Genomic DNA, 20,792 nt, shown 5'->3' with positions numbered 1-20,792 from the left:
CGGTAGCCGGTTGATAAGATACTCGCCTAAAGTACCAAAGGATGTTTAGAGGTGTCGCGAGTTCGATACCTGGTTCGTCCTTGTCAGAAAACTTTAGTGACACAAGGGTACAACAAGAAACGGCAACTTGACCACAGCAAAAATTACTACCACCATTACAAATACAACGCCACAACAGGCAAAATGCCCAACGAGGTGGCTGAGAAAAAGATGCCCATAAAAATATGGATGCCATATATTTAAAAAATACAGTAACCTAATTAAAAATGCAATTAATAAAAATACAATTCTTTTCAAGAAGACAAAATATACATTTTGATCAAGAAAGAAAAATTCAGATATCTCAATAAAATTGAGCAAAATTTATATTGCAATGTTTTGTTTTTCCAAGGGCAAAAACATTGAATTCACAGTAATCCTTGATACCATCATTCATATTGAACCGTTGCTTCTTGAAATTAATATTGTTCATCAGCAAAAAAGAGACTTTTCATTATTCTTTTCATTTTCTATATCTCAGACTTTTCATTGTGACCTTCCACCAAGAATAAACAGCTGTTGATACAATAACTGGCAAAACGCCAATTAAAAAAAAATAAAGATCATGCAGCTGTGTTCTCGTGTTTGTGTATTGCCGATAAAAAGGCTATATTCGCAATTTGAAATTGCAGCTGTGCATGAGCACAGCAAGTGTTTTAAATCTGTTTCGGTCATGTTAGATCTACTAAAGAGAGGAGAAACAATTGAATAACTGTAAGAAAAAAATCAATTAAACCATAGAAAAAACTTGCGGGTGAAAGTAAAAAAAAAGCAAATCATATGTCAAAAATAAACCAGTCATACATGAAAAATTTGTGAAAAAAAACAAGAATCATTCAACTTACTGCCTTAGTTTTTGACATGTATAAATTATATATCACTTACCAAGAATCAAACTTGCAATAGATGCTGTTATCAGACTACTCGCACAGAGCAGTGTAGCCTCATGTATATGGAAAGAATGTTCTTGCACAATTTCAACTACAATCGCAAAAACAGCAGCAAAAAAAGCAACAACTGTAGCTTGGCACTGAAATAGAGAAGTTTACTTTACAATGTTTACAAAGATCAGTGCAAATCAAATATGATGCATAAAAAGCACTGGCAACATACATTATCCTGAGCAACATTTTCAAAACATTTTGCTCTCAACTCCACATTAAACCTTAGCTGGGTGAACTAATTATAAGTATGAAATGTGATGAAATAAATTTTACTTAATGAGACACTGCTTTTCAAAATGCTGGACTCTTCTCTCTTCTATATTAAATGTAAAAAATATCTTGATTTTGATCAGAATTTATGAATGGAAATCAAACTTATTCCAATAAATACTGTGGATTTTGGTTAGTAACAATTTATAACTGTTACACGAAACCTTTGTTGAATGTCTGAATTTTCTGTTTCACAAAGGGAAAAAAATCAATTTGTCATAGAAAAATGTATGCACGATACTTACTTACCTGGACAAGGGCCATATTGCCATAGGTCATTTTCCACTGTTCTCGTAAATTATCAAGTTGGCCCAAATTTGCCTGAAATAAGACTTTCCTAAATATATTGATACAAAAATTACAATAGAATTACAAAGTGTATCCAATTCAGAAACATTAGAAGTCATTATTATACACAATTTATCCTAGAGGAATGCACTGCTAACACCACTATGATCAAAGATTTTTTTGCCACAATTGGCCAAATTCACAAAATTTGCTAATTTGTACAAAAGTGTCATTTTTATACATATTATATGCAAAAAAAAAAAGAAAACTCAAAAGCAACAGCTTATCTTAGCACGAGGTCATGGCCAATGTACATGTTTCTTTACAGGTACAAGAAAACCTTCTTTCATTTGTTCAATTGAATTTTGATGGATTTTTTTATGTACTTATTTTTTATTAATACCATAGACATTTTCATCAGAATATTATATATTTTGTTATCATTCCAGTATTGTTATCACAACACAGGAAAATCTTTGTCTAAAGTTATAAAATTCTGGTTTTACATTAGACTTTTTTTCAATCTAGTCTTGGTTCATTTTATAGCTGAAGTTGTACGAAATTCTCCCCTCTCCTTAAGTTATTGCTATCAGCCTGCAGACTAAATAGGAGAGCTATTTATTCTCTGCTCCAGAGAAAGGCAATTTTTCCTCAGCCAGCAAACCATCAAGAAAAGACTTTCTGGATATTATTGTCAAGGTGACCTCAAAAAGAAAGTCTGTTCCAAAAAAGGTATTTTTGAACATGATTTCTGTAATTTAAAATGCTGTCCTCATAATGATGCTATGATCATATTTACAAGTGGTGCTACATTCACAATGGACCTCCTACAGTGGAGGCAAACAGCTTTAGTTCTACAACCAAAATTTTTTAGAGATTTATAGTATACAGATATTAAAAATATATAATCAGAAGCAGATTTAACGGCGGGAGCATGCCCGGGACCCTAACTTCTAAAGAGCCCCGAAAAACCCAAACTTAACATTTTTTCCAATTCAAGGGGCCCGATATTTTCTTTTGCGCCCGGGGCTTTGACTTTCATCCGTCACTGATCATAATCCACATTAACAGTTCTATTCTAACCAAGGTGAACTACAAGGACTTGCCACATAAAAGAAATAATAAATAGAAGAGCAAAACTATCCCATTTTATGAGATACACAGGCATTTTATATTTTACAACTATACAGTATCAGGATGACAAAGCATTCACTTATTTCCAACACAAAAAATTACACCATGTCAGGATGTCAGTACCTGAGTCGATATTCTTGCAGCCAAGGTCATCTCTAGATTTCCTTTGAGACCGAGAAGAGCTGGTACCAATATAAATAGTTGTGTTACATTTTCAAACACAGGCCAAGCCTACAACAGAAATACAATAAAAAAAATTATTGACATGAAAGAAAAAGTATTGCAAAATATGTTTACAGTCAGTAATATTTTATTTTTAAAATTAAAAAATAAATATATCTGCAAATTTTTAAAGTGATTGACTGATTTTTAAAAAAATCAGTTGTCCTTGGAATCACAAGGTTGCAGAATTATAACCTTGATTTGCTTGACGCAGCAGAACTTAATGAAAATTCATAACCAGAATATTTCAATCACGGTTAATGAAAAAAAAACAGTGCAATCAGTGCCAGGAACCATAAATCAATAGCAAGATGCACACACACACAAACAGAATAATTTGAATATCAAAGGTGTTTTGGAAATAGTTCTGGCCTTGAAAACCTGTCACCTTATTTCACTAGAGACAAGGTCATGAATGAAAAAAAAATTATTCAAAAAGAAATATCAATGATTACTCTTTAAAAGAAAATTAAACACACAACAAATAAGAAAATACTGAAAAAGAGATTTAATGACTGTGGTATAATATTTTGATTTTAAAAATAGGCGAAGCTTTCATAAACAGTGCCAATACAATGCATGAAACTGCTACACTATTTTTAATTTAAGGAAAAATAAGACATTATCACTTTTTTTTATCAGCTAGTTGGATACCTTATTTTTTTTTTTTTTTTTTTTTTTTTTTCAAATATTTCCAAATTTGTTTCCAAAGTTAAATAATACATGAAACAGTGAAATCTCAATATTTGTTGTCAAGAGGCCTGAGCCTGTACAGAGCAACTAATTAAAGATAAAGACGAAAGAAACAAAAAAATAACACAAAACTTATAATAAAAATAAAAAAAATAAAAAAATAAAGAATAGTTAAATAATGAAATGAATTTTCAAATAAATTTTTCTAATAATTATTCTGATATACAAGTTCACATTTGATATAATAACAATTGATATGAGGCAACTACAGGCGTATGGATAATAATATAATTCGCTTCTATAATTGAAAATATACATCTATATCGTCTATTGCTATTAGAAATTCAAAAAGGGATTTTTTAAATGATGCAAACCTAGATATATTCTGCATTACCAACGGTAAAGCATTAAATAGTTTAGGAGCAAGGTAGTAAAAATGTTTGCGAAATATTTCTTTTCTAAATGAGGGTATGCGATAAATTTCGTTTGGTCTTCTCAATGATATGGACTCTCTTTGAGTGCATATTGATTTATTACGATATATGTAGAGTATGATTCGGTAGATGGCGTTATGTCTTATGGGGAGTAGGTTTAAATTTCTATAAATTGAGATTTGAGAACGAGCACTGTAAATAGTTTTAAAACATCTGTTTTGAATAGAACAAATAGGCAGCAGATTTGTCTTGTAATCGCCACCCCAGATGATGATACCATAATTGACAATTGAATAAAACCAGGCATAGTAAATTACTCTCAGAAATTCTGCTGTTACCTTTTGTTTCAGATAATAGAATTTATATACAATAAAACGTAGTTTTTTCGCTATTTCTAGCGCATGAAGTTTCCATTTTAAATTGCTATTAATATTAAGTCCTAGATATTTGATATTTTGTACCTGCTGAATTTTTTGGCAGGAGCAGTCGAGGTTCATCAAACATATTGGGCTATGGAATTTTAGATTAAAATCAATTTCAGAGTAAATTAAGTTGAAATGAATGACTTTAGTCTTTGAAAGATTTAGGGTTAAATCATTGGCTAGGAACCACTTTCTGATTAAGCACAGGTCTTGATTTATTTTAGTTGTTAGTGTATTAAGATCGTTGGAAGAATATAAAAGAACTGAATCATCGGCGTAAGTAATCATAGTACAATCATTTGCTATCTAAGTTTGCCTGAAACTCGAATGTGTATCCTTATTGAAACACTTATTACAAAACATTTTAGAAAAATAACTTCCAAACATGTAACATGGGTGGAGTAAAACATCAGTATATTCAAACATCATTTCCATGGGGTTTTTTTTTCTAAAAGACACATTCATGCTTCTAGAGTGACAAGGACATATCAAATATTTATTTTTTTAAATTTTGGTGGTACCAAATCTTTTTTATGCATTTCAAGACAACTCAAGCCAGGGCTGTTTGGTTTAAACCACGATGTTTTTAACCAAGTGGTTTTTCAAAAAAACCAGTCTTTTTTTCAAAAAGCACATAAAAGTGACCTAAATATAATTTTTTTCCTTGAAAAATATATTTAGTTCATTATTAGCCAATATGTTTTATTCTTACCACATTTTATATTCTTGGGGTATATTCTGATGGTACATCTTTAAATAGTGTAAGATGATATAAGTGGTTTTTTTTTTCAAAAAAAATCTCATAAAAGTGGCCTGAATATAATTTTTTTTTGTATTAAGTACCTTGGGGTTGTTTAAAGTTCTAAATAGAAGCCAAAATTTCTCATTCTTGCCAGATTTTCTAACTATTGGCTACATTCTCATGCTTTATATCTTTAGCAAATTCATGAATAAGGATTACATTACACATCTTGATGTAGTGGTGTATTATCTCACAGGGTTTGTTTTTTCCTTCACAAAGAAGCAGCACCAGTAGTGACACCATCATGCTAGGGACAGGTGGTCTTATACTCTAATAAAGACACCAGCTGCCCCTAAGGGACACAAAGACCAGTGTTACAGTAGTTACATTACCTCACATACATTTTCATTTTCTTTCCCATAAGAAGTATCACATCTCATCACCCAGTTTTAATATTCGATAGTGTTTTTTTTTACTTTCACCATTAAGCCCAGTTAATTAAGGTTCTACTGTATAGTAGTAACAGCTTTATGAAAAATAATCAGCTATACGCAGAGGGAGATTGCAATTAAAGTTTTTATTCCAAAACTACAATAAGAGCTACTGGTCAGAATGACTTGAAAATTTGCATGGGTGCTCCTGAAGCAATGGAAATTTTTTTGGCAAAAGTAAAGAAAAAGTGTAAGTAGATGATGCTGTACTTGGCCAACAGTATAATCTATTTTGTGCAACCACATCATTTCAATAGTTCAACAGCATCAGTGTGTGGATAGCACAACTTTTATCAAGATGCACATCACAATACCAGCAAAGCAGCTGCTGAAGAAACATTTTGACAATAACAGAATGGCCCGACGCCTGGCCAGCCGTCAGTTTACCTGACCTCAACCCTTGCAACTTCTGGCTGTGGGGGAAAGGGGGGTAACCTCAAAATCAAAATGTTATGAACAGAGGTTGGATTGCAAACTTTGGTGAATTGCAAGCATATCCCATCATTACCATGACATAGTCTGATCTGTTGTTGAACAAGCACTTTTGTGCTTTCATTTCATTGCCATTTTTTGGGGTAGACAATATATTGAACATGTCTTGAGTAAGTTGCAGTTATTTGTTTAAGTACTTCATTTTTGTGATGTTTCCATGAATTATGAAATTGTGTAATGTTAATTAAGTTATCATTTTGCCCTGAATGGCCATCGTTCCCATTCTGCAAGCAATCTTAGTTGGATGAGTACAGTGTCGTTAATTTTTCATTTTTAAGTATTTTTTTCCTCTTTGCCATATAAAATTCTATTGCTACAAGAATATTAATGCAAATTTTCAAGTCATTTTGACAATGGCTCTTCTATATAGTGTTTCAAATCAGAACTTTAGTTACAATTACCCTGTATATCGTAAATTGCCAATTAATCTGCATTATTTGTATTATCCGCTTCATTAAATGTCGACGTTGTTTACATTGATTTCCAGAAGGCATTCGATCGGGTCCAACATGGCAAACTCTTGAAGCGTTTACACGAGATTGGAATAGGGGGCAACTTGCTGAATTGGATAGAATCGTGGTTAAGAGATAGGTCGCAACGAGTTATGGTGAACGGGGAATTCTCTGGTTGGACAGACGTCACAAGTGGAGTTCCTCAGGGAAGTGTCCTTGGCCCCATACTTTTTTCACTTTTTATCGATAAACTCGATCAGGGTATCGATGGAATTACTAGCAAATTCGCAGATGATGTGAAGCTAATGGGGGTAATCGGGAATGAAAGCGATAGGGAGTTGCTCCAGACCAACTTAAACAAGATTGCAGCATGGGCAAATGAATGGAGCATGACGTTTAGCGTAGATAAGTGCATGGTCGCTCATTTTGGTTCGAACAACCAACGGTTCTCTTACGAGTTGAATGGTGTCACTATCCCGGATGCAACTAGAGTCACCGATTTGGGAATTCTCATTGACGAGCGGCTTAAGTTTTCTGAACATTGTTCAGCGGTTGTCAAAAAATAGAATAGAATGCTTGGTCTCATTTTCAAAAAGGTCTCTTCGCGTTCTCCTAAAGTCATTCTTCCTCTTTTTCGAGGCTTAGTTCGTCCTGGACTGGAGTATGCTGTAAGGTTTTGGAGACCATACCTACAGAGGGACATAGACTTGGTTGAAGGGGTGCAGAGAAGAGCTACGCGTGTCCTTATTGGCACACAGGGCTTGAGTTATGAAGAAAGACTTCATTTTTTGAATATGTTTACATTGGATGAACGCAGGTGTCGAGGAGATATGATCGAAGTGTTCAAAATTTTCAATGGGATGGATAGGATGGACCATGAACTTTTAGTACACCGCCAATCGACTGCTTTTACAAGGGGACACCAGTATCGATTGGTGAGGGACAATGCAAGGTTATGGTGTCGCAGGGAATTTTTCTCCAATAGGGTTGTTAATAAATGGAATAGCTTACCCCCGGAGGTAGTAAATTGTAACACAATTGACACGTTTAAAAAGAAATACGATAAACATGTTGGGGTAAATCGAGAAGCTATCCATTCTTAGAATAAGACAACCATAAGTAATCTTTATGGGCATCGTATAATATTTTATCATGTGTATATATTGTTTGTAATTTGTGTTAATTGCATTTTTAATTGGGTTGCTGTATTTTTGAAACATATGACAACCATATTTTTATGGGCATCTTTTTATCAGCCACCTCGTTGGGCATTTTGCCTGTTGTGGCGTTGTATTTGTATTTGTATTAAATACATTATGTTCACCTAATTTTTATCAGTTTCTGTAAAATAGCTTCCTAATTAAGTATAATGAAAGTAACTGGAGAAAACACCCCTTTATATTATATGGTTAATAGTAACATTAAAAATTTCCAAACACAAAGTATACCATTGAGTTAAGCAAAAAATAATTAAATTGCAAAAGTTGGTTTTTGTTAAGAAATATTTTTGATTAATTAATACGGGAATAGTGTTAAATCAACAAATATTTTATTTCAATTAATTATTATAAGTTTGAATAATTTTTCAGAAATATTGTTTTTAATGTTAATGCTAATGCTATTTAAACCAAAAAAACAGTTTTTGTTTTTTTTACCAACCCTGCATCAAGCAGCACCATCTTAACATGTGGGAGGGGAATTAAAAAAAATCATTCTACAGCTGGCACAAAACAAATTAGAAAACTCTCATGCTGAAAAAAAATCTCTCACTATTTCGTAGAAGTTCCCAAAATTTTTATGAAAGTTTATAACAGTTTTTCTACATTTAGGCTACTTGTTGCTAAAATTTGTGGAAAAAAAAAACTACAAACCTGAACAATATCCAATACGATTCCTGCAGCAACAGTTCCACAACCAGCAATTAGAAATGGAATGAAGACTTGAAAGATCATGGCCCGCAACGACTCTGTTACGTATTCCGAATCACTGGTTTCACCATCACCATCCAATCCTAAGATAACGTCGCTCTGATCTTTATCGTCCAGATCAACTGATCCATCCTTGATGCTGCCTTCATAGGTCTCGTTCACTGTGCCTGTAAGCAAATTGCTGTTAACTGAAGTTGGAAGGATGTTTGCAACTGAGTCAGGACTGCGCAGACATTCGTCATCTGGTCCAGTGACTGTCAATGACAGAAGCTCAGACTGTTCACAATCAGCCGTAGGAAGAGAGGCGGATAGTTCCCCTTCCATGATTGCATGAATTACCATTTTGGGTGCCAAAAGGAGTGACAGACGAAATGACTGATCTTCTAGAAATAAATTTTTTATTCGATTCACATCAAAACGCTGAAAAGGAAAAATATGGGAAAAAAAGAAAAGTATTGCTTTACGTTATCGCTCATTAACTACACAGAGTTGGGGAAAAGAATTTAGAACAGCATTAAAAAAACTTATGAAAAATCAGCACAAAAAGCATTGTAAGGGTCACTCCAAAAAGTTTTCACAGTTGATTTATAATTTACAAAAATTCATAAAATGAACTTTTACGAGCATTGAAAACGAAATAATTTGTTTTATATAATCTACAGATCCCTATTTTTCCTCTCATTTTTCAATGTACCAAAAAAAATTATTTGTGATCATTTTTAGGTGGAATTAAATGATTCTCAATCAAATATTTTGTTTTTAGTATACGGGAGGGGGGGGGGCATACCATATATACTCGTGTACAAGCAGAGTTTTTCAAATGAAAAATTTGTTCCTCGATTTTGAGAGGAGGTTGGCTTATACGTGGGTCAGTTTTTTAGGAGAAAATATCAACCCCCACTTCATCAAATCATATAGCTACATGGCCTTCACATGGTTAGTTTGAAGATCTGCAACATCATTGGACCACTTTGGATGGCGTTACCAATCAGTAGATTTTTGTAGCAATGTTCAAACCCACAGCTTTGGTTTCAACATCAGTTCTAAAACATTAAAAACATTGTTGGCTTTCATACCCGGTGGATCAGAGTTGATTTTACAGCCTTTAGATGTGAGCATCAACAAGCCTTTTAAAGATAATTTAAGGAACTTATGGACTAAATGAATGAGTTTCAAAACTGAAGAAACCAAGAATGGTGCCTTAACGAAAACCGACATTGGCCTATAGGTGTGCCATTGGGTTCACAAGGTGTGAAATTGTTTCCACAGAAATCATTAAATCTTTTGAAAAGTGTTATATCAGTAACATGATGGAAGGAACTGAACACTATATCCTCTTTTTAAAGTGACGACGGTGATGACAGCACAGTTTACGAAAACACTACTGTACTTACTGGCCTTCAATATAGAGGTAAGAGAATCCGAAGAAATGGATTAGAAAGTTTGAATCATTCTTCATTGTAACTCTTTCACTACTTGAAAATATTTCCCCCCCCCCTAAAATGTGTTGATTTTTTGGGGGTCGGCTTATACATAGGTTTTTAATTTATTACAGTTCATATAATCCTGAAGTGGGAGGGTCAGCTTTTACACGAGTACATACGGTGATAAAAAAAAAAATACATGAAATCTTTGAGGATGAGTGTCCAAAAAGAATAGAAATTCTACAGTTCATTCTAAAACTAAAAATATGAAAAAATAATTGTCAAGCCGCCTGGCAGTCGAGTGGTTAGGGAACTAGCTTCTCACTGTGCAGGTCTGGGTTCGAATCCCGGTTCGGGCATGGATGTTTACTAACACTAACAAATTCCCTGGACGGATCATGCTGATCCCTTGGGAATACGTGAGAATCACATTAACATTAAAAAGGAGAAGAATTGAGCTGCCCTAAAATGAAAGGCAGGTGGAACGTAAAAATAAAAATTTCATGGCCCCTTGATATAAAAAAAAAGTCGGTTAATTTTCGGCTTTCTTTATACATATACAACCAGACTCATTTATAACAAAGTAGGAAAAAACAGTGAAACTATTCATTACACGTGAACTCAATTACTTCAGTACTTGCTATAAAAATGAAGCATTTAAAAAAAATTAAATATAATTTAAATGCATGATGTATATTTTTAATAATCTGAGTGTTCTTAAAAACAAAAATAAAATTAATATATTTTTAAAAAGGTTGAAAATTGAATTTGTATCTTATGTAATTGAATACGCCAATGAAATTATTTATCAATCGTTTTTTCCCCTTGATATTATTGTGGAGTGACGTTAAAAGTTCTGCATTGAAATAATTTTTATCTAATATGAAAGAAAAATGTATATAATGCCTTTTTAAATAAGAGCCTGATTATTGGAACATTTTTCAGTCACTTTTTTTAACCCATTTAAAAAAAAAAAGAAACAGCCACAACAGTACAAGCTTTTTTACTGAATCTCTCCTTGCAGATTCTCAATTCACCATCGAATGCTTTCTTTTTTGTTCTTGAAAATCATGAAATAGAAAATTTTGAAATATCCTGAATTTCTTTGAAACAGCTTTGTTTTAAATTTTCAGCTTTCAACCAACTGAACTTCAAGTTTTAATGCAATAGAAAGTAATTTGCACTTGGCATTCTCAAATACGATCAATTCACAATAAGTGACCCCAATAACTCGAATATATATTCAAGTCGAAGTTTTCACTCAACCAGTAACTTTTCCCGCTTTTAATGTTAAAATTTTCCCTAATATAACTCAAAGTTTCCTTTCTTCATTTCAAAGTTTTTAGGAATGTGGGAAATTTAAAAATAGCATTTAGAAATAGAATTCAGTATTTAGCAATAGAATACAGCAAATTCACTTAGAGGATTCATTTGTCTTGCAAAAATTGAATGATTTCTTTCAAAGGAAGAAAAATTAAAAATCATTATTTATTGACAGAAAATCATCTTTTATATACTTTATATTTATAATTAGTTTCATTTATACGAGTATCATGTATGCATATAGAACTGGGCTTAATAAATCCTAGGTGCCAAGTCACCATGGTGACTAAAAAATTAATGTTGGAGCCTATAAAATGCTCTTTGTGTAGTTACTAAATTGTAGGGGCTGAGGGCAGCACAAAATGTTTGGAATTTATTTATTTTATTTTTATTTCATATCTGCAAAAATGAAAGAGGGTCACCGTGCCCTGAAAAAGGCAAAAGAAACATTATTTTGCACCTTTTTCTTCAGGAAAAAAATTCAGTGTCAAAATAATTGTTCTGGCATTTTGATTTTTTTTTCTTTTAGATTTTTCCAGCAATAATATATTATGACAGAGAAAGATGTATTTTCCACTTGTTAATGCAAGACATACTGAAAAACTGGCTATTTATGAAGAGATGCTGATTTTTGGAAGAATTTCATCTTTGCCTCTACCGGGACTAGAACCTGGGTCCCTCGATTGCTGGTTCTCTACTAACTATAGAGAGTGACAGACAGAATATTTCTCCTTTGGAGCATATATATATATATATATACTGAATAGTACCATACAGTGGACGGTGAAAGAAATCAGCTAATGCCTTGTAAATGACATCAGGCCACCAGATGACGGACATAAAGATATACTCCCCACTTGTTAATACAAGTTGTTGTAGCAGCAGAGAAATTTTTTTCCCAAAAATCAGCATCTCCATATAAATCGCAAATTTTTCAATATATCGTGTATCATGAATGCGTCCATTTCCATAATACAGTATATATTCTAGTTTATTGTTAAATATTTTCATTCAATAATTAAATATAATAAATTAGAATAACTTATCTTTTCGAATTTCTACATCTACAGTAGTTTGACATGATTTATTAAAACAATATTTGAGTAATTACAATAAAATTGTGTTTTTATTTGAAAAAAAAATTCCACTCTGTTCAACTTATTGGAAATTCTAATTTCAAACAATAACTTCAAATTTTTGTCAGCTGCTGAATAGTTGACTTATCAAGATTTGATTGTATTATAACTTGCCCGCTATCACAACTAACATCTGAATCTAGCAAATGCGCACTAGAGGCATTTCAGATGGTAGATCCTTTGGGATGAATAAACAGTCTTTTCTTCCTCATAAGGTTAAGAGAGAAATGAAGAGGATTTTACAATACTCAAAATACTCTAGTAGAATGCCTTTCAAAGAAAGAGGGCGGGGGGGGGGGGGTATTATATCAGTTGTACCAACACATTGTGCTACTACTTTCAAAAAGTTCTGACAACACTTCTTTTACCACGGAAGAATAAATATAGATTAAAAATTGTTTATTTGGTGTTTTCTTGAAAGTAACTATCTTGTGCAATTATGCATTTTTGTCATTGTTTATTTTATAAACAATGGAAATAGATGGAAATGCATATTTTAAGCCTTTTCTGTCACATCCTCCAGTGCTTCTGATGCTGCTCGCCAAAAGAGTACACAAGGAGTGCTCCTTTGCAACCTGAAAATAGTTGCCCCTCGAGTAAATTCTTTATCTGATGAAAAAAGAAAAAGTCACACGGAGCAAAAGATCAGGAGAATAAGCTGGTTGCAGAATCTGATGTTTTGACAGGTAATCTGACATCAGGGAGACCTGTGGGGCCTTAAACATCTGCATGATTCAATGAGACGCAAGCTACCAGATCTTTGGAATGCCAAGTAGTCTGTGCACCTGCTCACAAGTCCTGCCTGATGTCAGTTTATCTGTCAAAACATCACATTCCAATACCTCTACAACCAGCTTATTTCCCTGATCTTGCCCATGTGACTTTTTCCTGTTTCCTTGGATAAAGACCTTGCTTAACCCTAGAATGATACCTATACGTCTAAGAGACATAGTTCGTATACGTATCATAGAGCATACATTTTTAAGTACCATTCTAGGGTTAGGGAGCAACGATTCTCAGGTTCCGAAGTGCAGCAAGCAGGCGACAAAGGCACCAGAGAATGTGACAAAGACTTCCAATCCGCATTTACATCTTTGTATGAACAATGGCAAAAATGCATGACTGCACAGGATAGTTGCTTTGAATGAAACATCAAATAAGCAGGTTCTATCTGTATTCATTCTTCCATAATAAAATAAGTTTAGGAACTGGCTCTAGAATTTTTAAAAATTCCTTTTCAAAACCTGTTTTTTGCTAAGCACGAGTTTCGTTTTATTTGCTAATTTTTCTCCCGAATGTGATAAATTTCAGTTGGAAAATAGTCTTGATCCCTAGAATGGGGTCTCGGGTGGGTCCCCAGACATCTCTAATAAATTTATAAATTAAAAAAATATCTGCCTCCACTCCAAGAGACCTGGAGCCTTTGCCAGTCTCCCTTCAACAGTCAATGGGTTTGTGTAATGAATTGAGCCATTGAGTTAGGGGCAAAATACAGTCAAATCCCATTTTAATGAATATTGTTAAAGCAAAAAAAAAAAATCCCATTTTAATGAACACACTTCTAATTCCCCAGAAAAATGCAAAAACCCAGAATACCTTTATTAAGAGATTTCATTATAATGAAGTGATTTCTCTGGTCTCTTGAAGTTTGCTATAACAGGATTCAACTGCACATAGGAATAACAACATTCCCCTGCTGCACTTCAATGGCGTACCCAGAGGGGGAGCGGGACAGTGAATGCTTCCCCAATCAAAATTCTGCCAACACTAGCACCTATCTTTCTAAAAATTACTAACAAATTCTTCAAAAATTACGACAAGTATGAGGGGGGATGATTTGTGTTCAATTCATATTAGCCCAGTTTACATGTACAATATTGCAGTAGCATTGGGAGTTCCGGCACTGGCATGACAACTTTTTTTCCCCCACATCGAAAAAAAAGAAAGAAGAAATACTGTATTCACATCCTCTGAGATTTTCGCTGTGCATACCCCTTCTCCATAATCCTTTGTGATTTTTCCCCCTATTGCAGAGTGAAGGACACCAGGTGCAGAGTTGCCATTTTTGCTGCCAAATTGGACTTGGTTCAGCAAGAAATTTTTTGACTCTGGAGTAAGGCGGTTTTTCCAATAGTATTCATGACAATTTTCTCATTTTTAACGTAACTATTGTAAACAGAGCTATTGCGTTGAAGACAAGGTGCCGCCCTTTTGAGGGCATGCAGAAAATTCAAGGTCATACAGATCCACATGCAGTGATGGTGACTTGTGGGAAGAATTTGCCAAAATTTAAATAGGAAATTTCTTAGCATTTGTGGGAAATAGAGAGTTCTCATCAAACAAAAGAATATTTTGAAAAAATAAAAAAATGCAGTGTAATACTTTTGTATTGTAAAATACTTGACGACGTATTTCCCCTAATAAATGTCAGCACATTTTCAAAACATGAGAATTTTGAGGGAAATTTTGTTCGACAAGGTTACCATTGAGGTTGAAATTTTGCTCGACGAGGTTACTATTGAGGTTGAAATTTTAGCAAGAAGTTTCTTTGTATACTTAAAATTTATTTTAATTGTGCCTAAATGAGGAACAGAATAAGGCACCTAATTATATTTCGCTCCCCTACTGACAAATACCTGGGTACATCACTGCTGCACTTAGCAGTTTTCTATTATTTTTCGGATAACCACACAGTTTTCAGTGATCCGAAGTGGACTCTGTCCTATTCGCCTCTGATTATCGACACTCCACTGTATAAATACATAGGAATTTCACTGCATTAAAATTTGTATTAGTTGATCCAAAAACAGACAATATCAAAAACAATGGATAGAGTTCAGTAATTACATCAACTTACCTTATTGCTAGGTTTGTCTACTAATGCCTGGCCACTAGAGGGCTGAAAAGTTCTTGCAGCAGCTGAATGTCCTGCGCTGGCCACGTCTGTAGTACTGGGTTCACCACCAACCTCAGGAAGGCGTCCACTTCCTTGCAGCTGGAGACACTGATTCTGCATATATGCCTGGCTGTGTCAGAAGAGGAGGACACCATGCTGATAGCAACACTAGTGTTGTTCATGACGCAGTGCTACACTGAAATATCCAAAATCATTTATATATTCACACACATACACACATTTTATATATATATTCCTGTTATCATTCACAATGTGTGTTTCAACATTTTTGAGTTCAATTTTTTTTTTTGGTGACCAAAGATTCTCCCTTACTCCACAATTTAAGGTAACTTCCCATTGTTCGGAACTAGAAAACTCAAACTGAAAAATCACAAATAAGTATGAATGATCAATGAGTGAATTCGTGTGAATGACATTTTCAATTTTTGAGAAAGTTCTGGTTGAGTAAGCCAGATCCAGTTAAAAAATAAAAAATTTCCTTAATTTCGAAAACATTCCACTGCTTATTTACTAGTTAGATTTTTAACAAATAGAAAACTGCAGTTGATTTATTTATTTATAAATAATGAATGTGAAATACAGTGATACCTTAAGTAACGAAGGAGATTCATCCCGGAAACACATTTCATTAACTGAAATCTTCCTAAGCCAAAACACAATTTCTCATAGGTTTCTATCAAAATTATTGATTTGTTCTAGATTCTGCTCAAAATTTAGAGATAAGTTTACCGCTCTAAAAAAAGACAAAAACTGACCAAAGACTAAAATGAAAATTTTAAAAATTGGATAAATGAGAATCTACAGGAAGATGAGAGATATTGAAGATCTTTTTATTTCACACCAATGTACACAACAGGGTTTAAGCTACGGTCACATTTTTTGCAAAATGCGAAAGAAAATCGCAGAATGCAAAAAAAGTAGCCGCCACTTTTGCAAAAATGCATACATGAGGTACACAACGAGTAGACATCCAACCATCAATCATTACATTAGGGGTCATTCAAGTATTACGTCAGCATCAGGAGGAGGGGTTTGAAGGTTGCTGACATCATCAACCACCCTTTTTGAAGGTATGAAATATTCTAAGCTGCTGACGAAATTTTCCTACAAGGGGTGGAGGGGTCAAAAATGGCTAAAAATCTGCTGATGTAATACTTGAATGGCCCCTTAGCATTGTTATTGTAGCATTTTGCTGAAGCTTTTCCCCTCATTTTCGCTGTTTTGCGAAATTAATTTTTTTATCCAGCTTAAATCCTGGTGCACAACCAACATCAGCTTTTGCTAAAGTTGGTGTTGGTACAACTCAGTTGACTTCGTAGGAGTTCCCATCCATTTGTGATTCGATCACATCAATATGGTTTCTGACACATGCAGGTGGAAAGGATGAGTGCCCAGAATGTCCAGCTTACACTGAAAAAACGTGTGCTCTGAAAATATAGGCTCCTTTTTTTCAATGCATTTTTTATTTTGGCTAAATCTTTCATTTTACATGAAATGGCTGAAAAAGTTTCAGAAAGAGACGTGGAAGTACATATGGAAAAATATTTTGAGGTGGACATGCGCTGATCAGGCTCAAGTAAGAGTAATTCTGAAAATGTTGTGGAAAATCATGGCATGGCTGTTTTATATTAGCATGTGCATCCATATCAACGAAAAAGTTTGCTTGCTTAATCCGTATTTGTTATCGAGGCAAAAAATCTTTGTTGGCCGAAACATTTGTGAACTGAGACATCACTGCACTGTCAAACCTCTCAAAACTGACAGGACCAAAAAAGATTTCAAGAAATAGTTTTTTTTAATAAGAAAGGAAAAACACGCCAAAAATAACGAAAATACTGTACTATATTTTAACAGGGCTGGGCAAATCACAAAAAAATCTAAAAAAGTCAAAAAATTTTTATGTCTGAAAAAAAATTTCCCAAAGAAAAAGCATCGAAATAGTACCTCTTTTAACCTTTTCTGGGCATAGTGACCCCCCCTTTCATGTTGGCACGTATGCTGCTATGAATTCCGAACATTTCGTGCTGCTCTCAGCCTGCAAAATTTAGTGACTACACAAAGTAAATTTTAAGAACCTATGACAATTTTCAAGTCGCTACGGCCACCTGACATTTGTCCATCCTTGATTTTACAACGTACTAACGAAATTATTGGTCTAGTTGCAATCAACGTTCAATTTAGCTATATGCAAATACACTAACATATGTTCATATTTTTTTTGCACAATTCTATTTTATTTACACACCTTATTAAAAATAATCTGTACGCTTAGATTGATGCTTGATTTTTTGCACTTTGAGCCTTCACAATGCCATCTTTACTAGCAAGAGCTGCAAATATTTTGGACCTTGCCTTATCTTTTCATTTTGCTCCAGAAAATGACATTTTTACAACATGTGTTAAAGCATTTTTCACAGTTACTTTTTCTAATTCCACTAGAGCATCCAATACTATATTTACCGCAACAATTGTGGTATCAGTCAAGGTGCTCATTTCCCGAATCAAGTGTTTTTAATAATGCCCAATGTTCGGAAATTTCATTCTCAACATTGCCCCGGGAATTGTATAAATTTGAGTGAACCTCAGATCTGAAGTTTTCAAGAAATAGAGGTTTGACTGTATAATTGTTCAACTCTAAGCACGTACATACATAAATATTTAAAAATTGTAACAGCAAGATTAAATGAAACATCGCTAACTTGACGTGTTTCACTCAATATGTGTATAGATACTCTCTTTTGGGGGCATCGAGTTTTCAAGGTTCTACTGCACTATATCTACAGAGGACCAGTTCTGAACATAATTATAATATTTTGGTGATAAATAAAATCTGTGCCCCCTCAGTTCTGTGTCTTCTGCGATGCTGTAGTTTGCGAGATTCAAGGTCCAGTATTGCCTCTACTGCCCCCGCTAATCTGCTTGAGCGCAGATAGAGAGGGAGATGATCATCCCTCCCAAGAGCCTTAATACTATAGAATAAATTTACCTGTCCCTTAAATTACTGGATGATCAAATGCACCTACACAATAAGTCACTTCCCTGAGACATCACCCTGTATCTACAGTATCTACCTGCCTCCCCTCCATTCACAGCTGAAGATGTCTGTCTTCATTTCATTTGAATCAGAAGATGCCTGTCTCCACTCCAATCGCAGCTGGAGATGTCTGCCTTGGCTTCATTCGTAACTGAAAATATCTGCCTCGGTTTCGCTTACAGCTGAAAATGTCCGCCTTGTTTTCATTTGCAGCTGAAGATTTCTACCTCGGCTTCATACAGAGCAAAAAATGTCTGCCTTCGCTCAAGTGTGCGGAAGATAGAAACAATTGCCTCTCTCAAGAGGATATTAATACAGAAAAATTTGTCTAATTCAAAGAACTTACACAATTCGCCCCTCCCGACACGTCCTGGATTCGCACCTAAATGTGTTCCATTGACCACAGAGGGTTAGTATCACCCCCTTTGGGAACCAACCGAAAAATATGTCAAAGAGCACTACAAACAGACTTACATCCATATTCTTGGTCCCGCTCCAACAAAATTAAACAAGAAAGGAATCTCATAATAATTCTAAGCATGAGAAGAAATACAAAAAAAAAAGAAAGAAAAACTTAAAGGTCATGGATTACAAGGTCTGAGTATAAACAGCCTTCACAGCTTATTGATTTTCAAAAAAAAAAAAAACCACACACATTTGAAGGGAGATAAAATATGAAAAAAAAAAAACACAAACAAAGTTCATTGAAGCGATTGAAAATGCATCAATGAGTAAATACATCAAAGACAAATGAAAAGAAAAAAAAATGGGCATGATGGAGAAAGGCTTAACCACTAGAAGACTTCTATTTTTAAATCGTTAAAAGTAGAAAGAAAGATAATCTTAAAATGCGAGCGAATATGAAACATACGAGTCTCATCACCGATTGATTAACGAAGGATAAAGCAAAAGCCCTTTTAAAAATGTTGAAAATTCTATTTGTTACCTGTGTAGCGCTGACAGCTGACGGACCCTGATAGTCGGTCAGTTTAGAAAAGACTGCAGCAGAAACGCGAAATCCGTATTCCGCGAAAAACCGCACGGGTGACGTAAAAACAGGATGACGTAAGATAGTCGGTGACGTCAGTCACGACGGATGAAACACTGTGTGTGTTTTCCCTTTCTTATTCTCCCCCCCCCCCCTCCATTACTTTCCTTATTTTTCATGCGGGGATTTGTTTTATGAAAGAAATTTTTTTGTTCAGCTTGTGTGTGTGTGTGAGTGCGTGACTCACTTTTAGTGAAATAAATAAGAAAAAAAAAGTCACATTACACACGACTTGCATTCAAATGGTGAAGAGAGTTGACGAATGATTCAAAACTACCAGGGCTCGACTTTGATTTGATGGGGCCTTGGGCAAAAGAGGGGGGGGGGGACTCCTTGATCAACACCTTCTAGAGCTTTAGAAGGTATTGCCTACAATACCCCTATCCAGTCGCCTACTTGATAGTGTGGTCTCAAGGCGCGTGTACACTAGCGCGCCGATCTTGAAACGCACGACCCCCTGCAGCGGTTCTAATTCGCTCGTACGTACACAAACTCCCTTTGTGTTCCTTTCTTTAATTTGTGTTCCTTGAAAAAACCGATTCCAGGTGCGACCAGTGAAAGCAGCTCAAGAATCGTTCACAACACCGTACAAATTACTGAACAACCAATTGCGAATGCTTTCATTGCATGATCCGCGCGCTATTGTATACGCGCACCTTAAGAGGTTTGTACGTCAGCAAATACAGTGCATGTTGCTTGTAAACATATAAAAAAAGGATATGTACTATTTTAAATGAGAAATGTAAAATAAAAATTAATGTCTGACTTAGTAGGACTTCTTTTCCTGCCGAAGCGTCTTAGTCTTCCTTAATTCCCTCAGTGGATAATACTGCTAATTTTAGTCAAAGAAAATGTCAAAGGGATGAAGTAATAAGTTGATAATTGAGTTAAAAAAGTTGTAAAAGGTGAGTAAAGTTGCTAACTATTGTTGAAATTGCCCTACTGACACATTGCCTTGGATCCGTTCTTGTTTGAGGGCCCGACCAAGATCCCAGCTTGGAGACCGAGGCTCATGGCCTCCTACAATTACGAGGCTAACAGGGCTGTAGCCCTGTGGCTCAGGACAATTCTGATCATTTTTTGCTTTGCTTTTTCACACTTTAGATTAGCTTATAGAAGGACCCGTGAAAAGTCTGACCGGGGAACAGCAAAAGATCCCAGCCTAGGGGCCAGGGCTGGTCCTAGAAATTCTGCCGCTTGAGGCTAATAATATTTTGCCGCCCTTAACCTACGACTATCTGAAAATAGAGATTTCCTCTTTCACCTCTATTACCTTTATACAGTGGTTCCCGACGTGTTGGTCCCACCTATCCAAAGTGTCACTTCCTTCCCCTCCAAGGAGAGGGATAACATTGATGA

At 34.8% G+C, this 20,792-nt stretch overlaps 1 protein-coding gene across 2 annotated transcripts in view; it reads right to left on the bottom strand.

Annotated features, from left to right (window-relative positions):
• Window positions 1-19,436, bottom strand: part of LOC149075256 (solute carrier family 41 member 1-like) — a 41,466-nt gene extending 22,030 nt beyond the window's left edge. Inside the window, exons 1-6 of one of the 2 annotated variants that reach the window (XM_089242573.1) lie at window positions 19,332-19,436; window positions 15,292-15,526; window positions 8,495-8,971; window positions 2,799-2,906; window positions 1,503-1,574; window positions 925-1,069 (exon numbers count right to left, since the gene is read on the bottom strand). In XM_089242573.1, coding sequence (XP_089098699.1) covers window positions 925-1,069; window positions 1,503-1,574; window positions 2,799-2,906; window positions 8,495-8,971; window positions 15,292-15,450 — 961 coding nt within the window. In that variant the 5' untranslated portion in view covers window positions 15,451-15,526; window positions 19,332-19,436. Of the gene's footprint in view, window positions 1-924; window positions 1,070-1,502; window positions 1,575-2,798; window positions 2,907-8,494; window positions 8,972-15,291; window positions 15,527-19,331 lie in introns of those variants that run through there. The other variant, XM_089242574.1, reaches the window with a different exon arrangement.
• Between the last annotated feature and the right edge of the window lie 1,356 nt (window positions 19,437-20,792).

This window comes from Pholcus phalangioides, unplaced genomic scaffold (assembly GCF_987345545.1).
Source record: "Pholcus phalangioides strain wild (caught in Gottingen) unplaced genomic scaffold, Ppha-v1.0 ptg000015l_1, whole genome shotgun sequence".
Lineage (NCBI taxonomy): Eukaryota > Metazoa > Arthropoda > Arachnida > Araneae > Pholcidae > Pholcus > Pholcus phalangioides.
The sequence above is the reverse complement of the archived record's forward strand: the minus strand, read 5'-3'. Positions and strand labels throughout refer to the sequence as shown.